Source organism: Chlorocebus sabaeus, chromosome 5, assembly GCF_047675955.1.
Source record: "Chlorocebus sabaeus isolate Y175 chromosome 5, mChlSab1.0.hap1, whole genome shotgun sequence".
NCBI lineage: Eukaryota > Metazoa > Chordata > Mammalia > Primates > Cercopithecidae > Chlorocebus > Chlorocebus sabaeus.
Window position 1 is genome coordinate 4,512,115 of NC_132908.1, and position 13,005 is coordinate 4,525,119.

The window sequence follows — 13,005 nt, forward strand, 5'->3', positions numbered from 1 at the left end:
GTCATTGTCTAAAATAGAAACATGAACTTAAATAGTTTTATTAATAGGAATCTACTATCTGTAAAAGTTTTATTTCAAAAAGCGTTAAAAGGTAGGGAAACTCTTTAAACTACTGACCAAGACTGCCACCTTCATAATTCAGATGAGTTAGTGCAGAGATGGCCAGGGCCAAAGCTGGCCCAGAACCTGTGTGTGCAGACTGCACTCTGTTACTCTTCAGCCTATCAGCCTCAGCCGAGTCTGTCTTGCTTAAGGGTGCGCCTCCCCAGAGCTGGATGATGCTGTGCTCAAGCCTGCGGGTAGGAGGGCTCCAGCTTGCAGATCCCATGCGTGGATGCTGTGGTATGTAGATGGTTGAAACCAACATCAGAGGAAGGAAGGTGACCTTACACCCACTGCCGAGACCAACGTGTGCCCTGGCCCAGTCACAGCTGGAATTCCCAGGGCTGGTCTACACCGGACTCTGGTTTGGTTTAATTAGGTCCTTACATGTTGGTGTTGTCCCAGGCAGTTGGCATGGCATCAGCACTGAGGATGTGAGACTCTGAGGACTCAGCCTTCTGCCCTGCCAGTAGACTGCCTGCAGCCCCACCCTCTTTCCCTCAAAAAAGAAGGAAGCCAGGCAAGAGAGCAGAGGCCCAGGATGGGGAAGTGAAAGGGCCAATTTAATGAGAAACTACAAACTGAGACTGGGCCACGATTCACAGTGACAGGAGGCCATGCAGTGGCAGTGCGAGACCAGGAAGGACAGTGGCAGGATACAGCGGTCCATGTGAGCAGGTTCACAAACCATTCAGGAAATAAAGACAGGGCAAGGCTGGTGTCCACCAAGGCAGTTCTACCACTTGTGGCTGCTCCTTCCTCATCCCCAGCCCAGTGTGCCTGCAGGAGCAGGTACAGCAACAGCCTGTCAGCTGGGGCAAGGGGCCCGGCACTTACAGGGAAGAAAACTCATGGAGAGGGCTCTGCACATCCAAGCACACCCACAAGGGGGATCCTCTGCCATCTCTTGCCCCAGTTGGGACACACCAGCCACCGAGCAAAAGTCATATCCACACGCAATGAGGACACGGGGCAGACGGGAAGGGGCTAGGCTCAGGGGCTCCTTCGGGCCCCAGCAATACAGGGTTCACAGAGGCATGGCCAGAAAGGGGGTCTGCACACTGACCCAAAGGGGGAAGTTCCTTCTTAGCTACCAGGGTCTGATCACTCACCCAGGTACAGTGTCCTCTCTACCTGACACCAGACAGCTCTCGGGCACTGGGACAGGGTATTAGACATCCTGGGTTTCTATACCTGAGAGTTCTGAGGGCCAGAGTTGGCAGTTTTACTTCCAGCCACCATGCCCCACCTCTAGCATCCCAGAGACGCAAAGTACCCAGAAACAAACCCAGGCTTTGTGACCCTGTCCTACTTGGGTCCACCTGACTCCAGACAACTTACCCATTCTCGGCCCAGCAGGTCAGAAACGACTGTGGCTACAGGCCTAGGGAACTAACTGGCTACTGCTCTGACTGCTTTTGGTCCTAGGGGAAAGAGTCTGGACTGAACCTGTACCTTGTTTGGAAATAGAGGAATCAGGACCCCAGCAGGAGACCCCTCCCAGCTTATCTTCCTGATCGCACACACCAAGCAGACCAACAACACACAAGTTCAGTGCCAGCCCCCTGCCACCCACTGACCCCTGGCCTTAAATCCCAACAGAATTTTTGCCAGAAGAGTCAGCTGTTCAGGGTAGGGCAGGGTGAAGAGGACAGGACTTCCAGGGGATGGTGGCACAGCTCCCATCCCCAAGTGGGAGCGGGAAAGTGACCACTGAGCGCAGGGAGCAAAGCACAGGGGGCCAGACTGACAGGCGGGGGAGTCCCGAGTCCCAGCTCCGTTAGCACAGGCGCTTGTACGTGTAGATGTAGGCTTTGCAGCTGGGGCATGTGTGCGTCACATCCTTGAAGTCATTGATGAGGCAGGGGATCAGGCAGCAGCCCAGATCACATCTGAATCAGAGACAGGGAAGAACAGGCTGAGGCCTGCTGCGGAGGAGGCAGAGGCAGCCAGTTGATCCTGGTGCAGCCCCCACCCTACCAGTGCCCACACCACCTACCCCATGAAGCAACAGAAGAAACCCAGCACGAAATTCATCAAGCCAATCTCGTAGGAGATCTTGGTGGTGATGGCCTGTTGGCAGTGGGGACACACCGTCTGCACAGGCGCTCCCTCAAAGATCTCTCCTTGCAGCACTGTCACTGTGGTGGCAGCTCCTGAAGGGACCAGGACTGTGGCTGTGTGGCCCCCAGGGCCAGGGTAGGGCCCTGGTGTGTAGGGCCCTGGGGGGTAGTAGCCCATGGGTGGGTGGGGGCCTGGAGGAGGGTAGAAACCTGGAATGGCAAAGAAGATGGAGGCGAGAGGTCACTGGCCTGCCACCTGCCCCAAAGAGATCGGCACAAAGCCTCAGGGTCCACAGCGCCCAGGGTGCAAGGCTAGGCCTCAGACTTCCTACCACCCTCCTAACGGGCCAGTGGGAGGCCTTACAGCTGGGGCCCTAAGTCAAGTGGGGCCACATTCTCCCAGCCCTTCCTGGTCCCCACCCCTTGGGGACCATGACAGCTGTGGCAGAGAGCCAGGCACATGACCCGGTCCTCTGCTCCTGTCTCCGGCATGCAAGGACAGGGCACTCAGCCTCAAGCCCATGACCAAGGGAGGGAAAGCTATGCGGGTCACCCACCCATCTCCTGCACACAGGGTGCCCCTCCCCACCCATGTCAGGTCCTGTTGTGCCAAGGACCAGCCCTGCCCAAGCAGCCTGAGTGAGAGCAGTCCCACCTTCCCACGTGCACAGTCCCTGTCCACACACAGCCTGAGCTCCAGGCCAGGGTTGGTTGGGTGTGTTGGAGTCCCTGCCCTACAACAGATGCCCACCTGTACTGAGGACAGCCAGCGCAGGCCAGACAGCAGCCAGGAGCAGCCCATGTTCCCCTCAGATCCCTTCCCCACTCACCCGGAGGCATGTAGGCGCCATCTGCACTCATGTGTTGGGGGATAAAGCCAGGCTGGGGCATTGGGTGACCCGGCGGCTCATACGGTGGAGGCCCAATGTCCGCAGGGGGCAGCGGCATGCCTGGAGGGGGCTGCATCACGGCTGGGGAGGAACGGCCTGGACAGAGAGAGGCAGAAAGAGGAGACTCAGCTGGAGTCTCTGCACGATGAGCTGGACCAGAGGCCACTGTTTTGGGACACAGATGGGGCCCAGGGGTGACCCTGGAGTGGGCATCACCACTTAAGAGTCCCAACCATGCTATGGGGGCAGGGGACTGCAACAGGGAGCCTCAGGAGCAATGACCCCCTACCTGGGGTGGCCGGGGCTCCACTTTTCTCCTCCAGAAGTGGGGCTGTGGGGCCCCCAGGATAAGGAGGGGGTGGCTCGTTGGACATCCTCGCTGCTTCTCCTGGACATGGAGGGAAAACCCAGGCATGAACTAAGCTCCCAGCCAGGTTCCTTCCCCTTCAGCCCTGGGGAGTGGCTGAGACACTGCACAAGGCGTGTGACCATCCTCAGAAGGGGCTGCCTCCAGGCACTGGGGATCCCCCACCTTCCCCAGGGCCACCTAGCCCAGAGCCACCATCCTCACCTCAGCAGTCACCTGCTCTTCCCTGTTTGGAAGCTGGAGGGCAAGGATAGAACCCAGGAAGCAGGGTCCAGTGAGGTAAAGTCCCCCAGGGAGCCTAACTCAGCATTTGCCCCACATGAGAGCAGTTTGGCACCAAGCTCTCCCCTCCCCAAACATTTAGCAGACACCAAGGCAGTCGAGGAGACACTGGACTGATCTCTGCCAGAGGCTGGACTGGGAATGGGGATTCTGGGGGATTTCTTACCTCAAATCCGTGCTACTCAGAGAAGGGAGGCAGGTGAGGCTCCTTCAGCTGCTGGCCTGGACAGACAGGGAACAGGCAAGGCTCCGGGAACTGTTTCAGGGGAAGGAAAGGCAGGGCCCTTAGCAGGCAGCAGGGGCTGCCAAGCCAGGGCTGGGCCCAGGGGCCTGCGTGTACCACGCAGTCCCTCCCCTTCCCACGTCAGGCTTCTCCCTGGCTGTCACTCTGTGCCATCCACACACCCGACCACCCTTCCATTCCCCGGTCCCATCACAGGTCTGCTTCCACCCTCTCCCAAGACTGGTGGCACCCAAGGGCCACGGCTGGGCCCTCTGTATCTCCTCCCACCAGGCCTGAGCTCCCATGCATGAGGACTGCCAGGCAAGCTGTGCTCTGGCCTGTGCCCCTCTGGTTTGCTTGCTGAGGCGGGGGTGGGGAGGAAGAAGAGTCAAGTGAAATCTTTTCCCTCATTTCTGTCACCAAACTCTCTGAGCACAGCTCAGAAAGCCGGGAAGCTTTTGCTCTTACTTCGCATCATAAAGGACTTGGGAAGTGGGTTCAGTTACCTTAGCTAAAAGTAATAAAATGAGAGAAAAATCAATTTCAATGGAACAAAAGGATACAGGGAAAGGAGCGTTTCCCAGAGAGCCCAGCACCTGCAGGGGATGGAGGGCACATAAGTTTGAATATGAAGTTTAACAAATCAGGGGCAGGGCCAGAGGAACCAAGTCCAGGCTCTTGGGTTCAACTATAAAGTAGCATGGCAGTTTGAAAACTGAAAGACGGGGATCAAAAAGCTCTTAGAAGAAAACGCAGGCATCAATCTTTATGACCTTCGATTAGGCAGTGGTTTCTTAGATATGACACCAAAAGCAAAGCAACAAAAAGAAAACTTCAACTGGATGTCATCAGAATGAAAAACTCTTGTGCTTCAAAGGACACCATCACATTTTATAATTCATAGATCTGATAAAGGACTTGTATTAAGAACATACAAAGAACTCAATTAAATAACAGAAAGACAACTCAATTTTTTTAATGGGCAAAGGATTTGAACAAAGACTTCTCAAAAGACAAATAAATGGCCAAAAGCACATGAAAACTACTGAGCATCTTTTCATAAGGGAAATGAAAGGCAAAACCACAAGGAGACCATTTCCTATCTACTAGGATGGCTAAAATTTAAAAAGACAGTAATAGGCATTATGTAGAGAAGCGGGAACCCTCATACACTGCTGGTGGGGCACAGCCCCTGCCAACCTTTTGAGGAACTGCCACCCCCTGTTCCCCTTTTGAGGAACAGTCTGGCAGTTCCTCAAAAGGTTAAACCTAGAGTTACCAGATGACCCAGCAATTCCACCCCTAGTTATCTGCACAAGAGAAATGAAAACCTGTCTACACAGAAGTTTGTACACAAATGTTCACAGCAGCATGAATCATAATAGCCAAAAAGTGGAAACAACCCAAATGTCCATCAACAAAGAATGGATAAACAAAACTGTAGGCTGCCCAGACAATGGAAGACGATTCAGCTATAAAAAGGAAGGAAGCACTGACACCCTACAGCATGAACCCTGAAAACATGCTTGGTGAGAGAAGCTAGACACAAAAGGCCACATAATGTATGATTTCACTTATATGAAATGTCCCCAGTAGGCAAACCCATAGAGACAGAAAGTACATTAGGAGCTATTTAGGTCTGGGAGAGAGGGAGAAGTGGGGAACATGGGATCTCCTTCTGGGGTAATGAAGATGCTCTGAAACCGACTGTAGCAATAGTTGAACAATTCTGTGAATAAACTAAAAACCACTAAATTATATACTTTAAATGGGTGAATTGAATGGTACATAAATTATGTCAATAAAACTTTTTTTAAAAAATGAGGGAAAAGAAAATTAGTCCTACCACCCTGCTGCAGCCCATCTCCATATGTCCCTGCTGGTCTGTATGCACAGGCACCTGTACTTTTTGGTTTTGTTTTGTAGAGATGGGGTCTCGCTATGTTGCCCAGGCTGGTCTCGAACTCCCGGCCTCAAACGATCCTCCTGCCTCGGCCTCCCAAAGTGTTGGGATTATAGGTAGGAGCCACTGCTCCCAGCCCATACTATATAAAAATACAGATGCTGTCCTGACAGTTTTAAATCCTTTTATTTTTTTCTCTTTTTGAGACAGAGTCTTGCTCTGTCGCCCAGGCTGGAATGCAGTGGCGCGATCCTGGCTCACTGCAACCTCCGCCTCCCAGGTTCCAGTGATTCTCCTGCCTCAGCCTCCCAAGTAGCTGAGACTACAAGCACGCGCTACCACGCCTGGCTAATTTTTGTATTTTTTAAGTAGAGAGATGATTTCACCATATTGGCCAGGCTGGTAAATCCTTTTAATGCTGTGTCACACATATTCCATCTTACAAGACTCCGTGACCATCGATATTAATATTCCATAAAATGGGCATACTAGACCAAACCCTTTAAGGCATTTAGGCAAGGCCCTACTTGCTGTTTTCATGAAATACAAGGGAACACCTCTGTCCACCGCTCTTTCCCTTTTCTTAGATTATTTCCTCAGGCTAAGCTTGTCAGAGTGAGATGACTGGGTCAAAGGACATGAGCATGTTATGCCTTTTCGAAAGGATGTCAATTTATAGTGCCAGTTATCATTAATTTTAATATTAAAAATGACACATTTTTATATGCATTTCTTTGACAGGAGACAGAACATCTTTCCAAGTGTTCAGAAATTACACAATCACTCTTCTGAGTTGCCTTATTATCCACAGAAGACATGGAGGCCCAGAAAAGGATGGGGCGGGGCGTAAGTCTAGGACCCCGGCATGACTCTCCCACCCTCCTGTCTGCAGAGTGAATTCCAATAGCACAGGGTTAAGAACAGGGAGTGGTGACCAGGTGCAGGAACTTATGCCTGTAATCTCAGCACTTTGGGAGACTGAAGCTGGAAAATGGATTGAGGCCAAGAGTTCGAAACCAGCCTGGTCAACATGGCAAGACTCTTGTCTCTACAAAAGAAAAATTTTTAAATTAGGCGTGATAGTGCATGCCTGTAGTCCCAGCTACCGGGGAGGCTGAGGTAGGAGGATCACCTGAGCCCAAGACTCAGAGGATACAGTGAGCCATGATTAGGCCACTGCACTCCAGCCTGGGCAACAGTGTAAGACCCTGTCTCAAAAAAAAAAAGGAAAAAAGAACAGAACAGGGAGTAGCAACAGTGCCTCTTGGAGCTGGTCCTGGGGTCCCTTGCCCAGGCTGCTCCTAGCCTTCCAGGTGCCCTCCTGCAGGGGAGAAGAGGGCAGCCTTTCATGGGACTTTACCTGCATCTGGAAAACTGTTGCAATATGTTGAATTGTGGAATAGGTGGTGCCAGCCCCTGCTACAAACTCCCAGACTCCCAGAAAATGTTCTCTGGTGCCTCTGGGTGGCACCACTGTCCACCAAGTGGCCCAACACTGTGGCATGCAGTTGGTGAGTCTGGTGAGTCTTGCTCACCAGGCAATGGTCCAGGCCCTGGGATGCTCTGAGCAGACCAGGAAAGTAAGCTGCACTGTGCTTGGTGAGTCACTTAAACCCACCTGCAGATCCCAGCCTGGGTCCCTTGCAGGGAGCACATACACATGTACGCATGCACACACACCCCATCTCTGAGAATGCAAGTGTTGCCTTTCTCTGGCTCATCTTTTCATCAAAGTCAACAGATACAATCCTATGGTCTCCTAGAGCTCAAAAATTCTATTTCTGAAATTCCACATACAGTCTGGCCCATGATGACAGGGTGCAAGCCCACAGGGCAAAGCCCTCCCTTGGTGTCCACCCAACCTGGATAATGACAATGCAGGCCACAGGGAAGGGTTTGGACCTGCACAGGGCTGGCTTCCACTCCAGCTCGCTGGCCACAGAGCCCACCTTCTCTTTGCCCCTTACCTGGGGCTGCAGGGCCCTGTTGCTCCTCCGTGTCTTCCCCACCCAGGGCCATGCCTGCTACTCACTGCGCTCCCTCTCACCCCTCCATATCCACATGCATCCTTCCTGAACCCCAGCAGGGACTGCAGGGCAGATCCTTCTCTATTAAGGAGAGGTATCTGGAAAACAACTCATGAAGATTTCCTGAATTTAAACACCCATTCTCCCAGTGCCTTCCAATATAAAATCAAACATGCATTCCCACAAAACCATGTTGTGTAGGGTGCAATAAAAACTACAAGAATAATCTTTCAATCACACGATCAGAAGCAAAATAGTTTTCCAATAAAATAAGTACTGTTCAAAGCTACAAAATGGAAAATGTCTGATCTGAAAATGCAGCTCCAGCACCTCTGCTGTGGGAAGGTGCTGGTGAGGGAAGGGTCTGGGAGACCTGGGGATCTGCCCAGTTCCCAACAGAAGAGGAAGAGGAGACTTGGGGTGTCTGGGGAGCACAATGAAATCAACTTGCAGCCCTGACAAATCCAGGAGAGGCTTCTTGGCCTTCTTGCTTTAAATATCGGATTTATAAACTGCAAACAAAATAGGTGCCTGTTTGAAAATCTTTACAACTCAGTCAGAAACTTAATAGTAAGTCACTCCTCTGGGAGACCAGAGGCCTCTGCAAAGTCTATCCCTCCATACCCTCTGGGTTCTGTGGCATGTGAAGGTGTGGAGGAAAAACCTGTTTCTCCTCTGCTTTCACCCCATAACAATCAACAGAAAAGAATTCTGTGGCAAAACACGTGGGGATTTCTCCTCAACAACAAGCCAGCAGTCAGTTCTGTAGCGGACACCAGCTGGACGTCTTCTAGTTGCACTCAAGTCTGATGCTACTGCGTCAGATCCCACAGGTTGAGGGCTCAGTCCCAAGACTGCCCCCCATTTCTGATGTCAATCGCAATTCCTAGCTTGCAACCTACGCTTCTGACAGACTGGCTATAAATCATTATCTTGGGAGCGGATTCCTTATAAGAGGATTAGTTAGTCTTCTGTGGGTACATCTCCCCCGTGGCCCTTCCACCATGGGATGACGCAGCAAGAAGGCCCTTGCCAGATGCTGGCAGTGCCTTGATCCTGGACTTCCCAGCCACCACAGTTTTGGTGACTGTGGGTGACTGACGGTGGGGCTTAATGAGAGGTGTTTGGGACACGGGAGGTGGATTCCTCATAAATAGATAAACGCCCTCCCTGGGGTGGGGAAGGAGTGAGTGACTTCTCACTCTGTTAGTCCCTCCATCCCAGCTGGTTGTCAGAAAGGGCCTAGCGCTTCCCCTCCCTTTCTTACTCGCTCTCTCGCCATGCCATCTCTACACACAGAGACTCCCCTGTGCCTTCCGCCATGAATAGAAGCGGCCTGAGGCCCTCAACAGAAGCAGATGTTGGCACTGTGCCATCCTGTAAAGCCTGCAGAACCAGGAGCCAAATACTCTTTTCTTTATAAATTACTCAGCCTCAGGTAATTTATAGCAACACAAATAGACTAAGACACCAGGCTCCAGAACTGTAAGGAGATAAATTCCTGTTCTTTATAAATTACCCAGTCTCAGGTATTCTGTTAGAGAAGCACAATGGACTCACACTACATCAAGACTTGATAAGTGGTAGGTTTTTTTTTGTTTTTTGTTTTATGCACGGAGTCTCGCTCTGTTGCCAGGCTGGAGTGCAGTGGCGCAATCTTGGCTCACTGCAACCTCTGCCTCACAGGTTCAGGCGATTCTCCTGCCTCAGCCTTCTGAGTAGCTGGGACTACAGGTGTGCCGCCCGGCTAATTTTTGTACTTTTAGTAGAGACGGGGTTTCACCATGTTGGCCAGGATGGTCTCGATCTCTTGACCTCATGTCCGCCTGCCTCGGCCTCCCAAAGTACTGAGATTACAGGTGTGAGCCACTGCGCCCAGCCAACAAATGGTAATTTCTTAAGGGTTACTTGCCACAGGAATTAGAATCCTTAACAATGATTTTTTTCTAATGTTACATTAGAAGTCATTGGTGTACCTTGCATTTGGAATGGGTCTTTTACACAGACATGATTTCTTAACATCATGTGTGGGTCACCTGAAAATACTGGTTCCTGTAACACAGATCTACCAATGTTGACATATCTCATTGAACAATATATATTTTTAAAAATCACATTGCTGGTGTTGCTACCAATGTCATCATTAAAGTCACTAAATATTGTTATGCTAATCATCATTTGAAAGCTTGAATTTCATCACTGGCAACAAAACACTAACAAATTTAGAAACAGCAACATATACAAAAATAAAAGGTCAGTTGTTTCACTTGCTCATTTTCAAGAAAGTGTATGCTAAATATCCAAATCTGAGTAACAACAGTGTGTGCCCGTTAAGTGAAGGTGGAGCCCATGAAAAAGGCAGCTAGTGCCGGGCGCGGTGGCTCAAGCCTGTAATCCCAGCACTTTGGGAGGCCGAGACGGGCGGATCACGAGGTCAGGAGATCGAGTCCATCCTGGCTAACACGGTGAAACCCCGTCTCTACTAAAAAAAAAAAAATACAAAAAACTAGCCGGGCGAGGTCGCGGGCGACTGTAGTCCCAGCTACTCGGGAGGCTGAGGCAGGAGAAAGGTGTAAATCCGGGAGGCGGAGCTTGCAGTGAGCTGAGATCCTGCCACTGCACTCCAGCCCGGGCGACAGCGCCAGACTCCGTCTCAAAAAAAAAAAAAGAAAAAGGCAGCTAGTTCAGCCCACACCTGAAATGAATGCACATGTGCTTTTCCTCATGACAGCATCAAACTCCATGTGACATACTTCATGTGTGCCTCATTTCCTCACACAGGATCTTAAAAAGATGTGGACTAGGCGGGGTGCGATGGCTCATGCCTGTAATCCTAGCACTTTGGGAGGCTGAGGCAGGTGGATCACGAGGTCAGGAGATCAAGACCGTCCTGGCTAACACCGTGAAAACCCGTCTCTACTAAAAATACAAAAAATTAGCTGGGCATGGTGGCGGGCGCCTGTAGTCCCAGCTACTCGGGAGGCTGAGGCAGGAGAATGGCATGAACCCGGGAGGTGGAGCTTACAGTGAGCCAAGATCGCACCACTACACTCCAGCCTGGGCAACAAGCGACACTCCTTCTCAAAAAAAAAAAAAAAAAAAGGATGGGGACTCATGGGTCAGGACTTAAAAAGCTGATTTTTACTGCTTTGTCTGATGCAACACTGGCGCGCGCGCGCACGTGTGTACGTGTGTGTGTACTGTGTGTGGTGGTGAAGACTCGGTTACAAGACCAGCACAGTGCGGTGCCGGTCTTGAGTCTGTGCAGGCCCACAGCTTCTTTCCCCACCGCTCCTACACCATCAATGTGAAAGCCATCACAACCAAAGTGGCACGGTAACAAATCACGGCCATGTTATTATTAAAACAGTTCTGATCCTCAGCCCCTCGAGTGGTCGAGTGGTCTCAGGAACCCCCCAGGAGACTGCAGATCACATTTCAAGAACTGCTGTGCTAGAGGAACCCCCACTAGAAGTTAAGGGGGTGCGATATCAGCCAAGTGCAGGGCTGGGACAGGGCTTCACAGCCAGAGGAATCAAGAGTGGCCTGCAAGTCTTGGAGTCGCTCCTGCGGAGGCCCTGAGTTTGTTGTTCTGGCAAGGCCCCACTCCAGGGATGTGCTTGCCACCCCATGGAAGGCTTTAAATGAAGCAAGCAGTCAAGAACATGGGCTCTGGGCCAGGCATGGTGGCTTAGGCCTGTAATTCCAGCACTCTGGGAGGCCGAGACGGGAGGATTACTTGAGCCCAGGAATTCAAAACCAGCCTGCGCAACATGCCAAGACATCATCAATATTAAAATAAAAAAGGGCGGGGGGCACTGCATCAGATTAGTTCAAACCCAGACCCCCCAGACCCACCACCTTCCAGCTGAGTGAGCTGAGCCTCAGTTTCTTTCTCTGTAAACAGAGATAAGCATGCCTGCCTCTCAGGGTGGGAGGCTGAAGACAGACAGTGTGTGCGAAATGCCTGCAGCAGGAACGCTGGGCCTAGCACACAAGGACACTAAATAAACGGAACCTGCTATTATTATGCTTTATTAGGCAACTTCCAACAGGGAAGAAAACAACAGGTACTTACGCCTCTGCCATGGGGTGACTTCTGATCCCCAATGAGGGATCCTGGTGCACGTTCACTAATATGACTGTAAGGGAATGCTGCTACAGGATTCTGGAGGGACTTGCAATCAAAACCCTGCCCTAAGAGCTCAGCTCAGCAGCATTCCCTCAGCACAGCTCAGCTGGGCCACCTGCTCCATGGGAACCCGAGACAATCCTTTGGGAGGGCAGAGACACTAGCAGTCTTCTAAGGGCCGTCTCTCCTGGCAGGCTGTGGAAATGCCAGGGGCCTGCCTGGGAGTGCCCAAGGTTGGTAATGCCCCTGGAAGGATGTTCCACCCATAGACCCTGGTGGCAGAGGCTCTGCAGCAGCTGCTGCCCAGCCACATTTCTCAGGGCTGGGCTGGCTTGGTGCTGCATCCCCAGGAGGTGCTTACCCACGTGGCAGCCATGGCATCAGGATGCCAGCTGGCCTCAGAGGGGCTCCTCTGTCCCCAGGAGGCAGGTCCCAGGCACCCAGCCAGGAACAGGGCTTTCTGCTTTGCTGGGAAAACTCAAAGGCCGTTTTCTGCCTCGCCTGCAGCTTCCATGTGCTGAACAAAGGAGGCGCCCACTGCTCCACGAGGGGCAGAGCAGAGGTAAAAGACAAACACTCTCTGTGCTCCTTCGGTCTGAAAAGAGAATGGCAAGGCCCAAACCAGGTCTGGAGGAAAAGGCCGAAGTAAGAAGCGAGCCAGAAGCAAGCAGGAGCTGACGTGGGCCTCAGGGAAGATGCTCTCAGTCCAGGGGGCAGCACCCAGCAGGGACGAGACAGTGGGAAGAGAGCACAGAATCCCCACCAAGTGTGCAGGCCCAAAGGGGACCCTTCCAGGAAGGCTTGGCCCACACCAGGCCTTTTCATCCTGTGACATCTCCATCTAACACACAGACAGATTAGTTCAAACCCACCTGGGAGGGCGGTGTGAGAATTAAGTGAGGCATGGATATAAAAACTTCCTGAACTGCTGTAAGGGACCATACAGCGTGAGGGTCCTTAGGAGGGGGACTGTTACTTGCAAGGGATGGCTGCTGACTCCCTGCGCAGTACCACAT

At 51.8% G+C, this 13,005-nt stretch overlaps 1 protein-coding gene across 2 annotated transcripts in view; it reads right to left on the bottom strand.

Moving 5' to 3' along the window:
• Positions 1 to 644: 644 nt before the first annotated feature.
• The window catches only part of CDIP1 (cell death inducing p53 target 1), a 28,367-nt gene continuing 16,006 nt past the window's right edge, over positions 645 to 13,005 (bottom strand). For both annotated transcript variants that reach the window (XM_007984315.3, XM_007984305.3), the window contains exons 2-6: positions 3,871 to 3,960; positions 3,345 to 3,443; positions 2,996 to 3,151; positions 2,102 to 2,375; positions 645 to 1,994 (exon numbers count right to left, since the gene is read on the bottom strand). In XM_007984315.3, the coding sequence (XP_007982506.1) occupies positions 1,883 to 1,994; positions 2,102 to 2,375; positions 2,996 to 3,151; positions 3,345 to 3,429 (627 nt within the window). In that variant the 5' untranslated portion in view covers positions 3,430 to 3,443; positions 3,871 to 3,960 and the 3' untranslated portion in view covers positions 645 to 1,882. The remainder of the gene's footprint in view (positions 1,995 to 2,101; positions 2,376 to 2,995; positions 3,152 to 3,344; positions 3,444 to 3,870; positions 3,961 to 13,005) is intronic.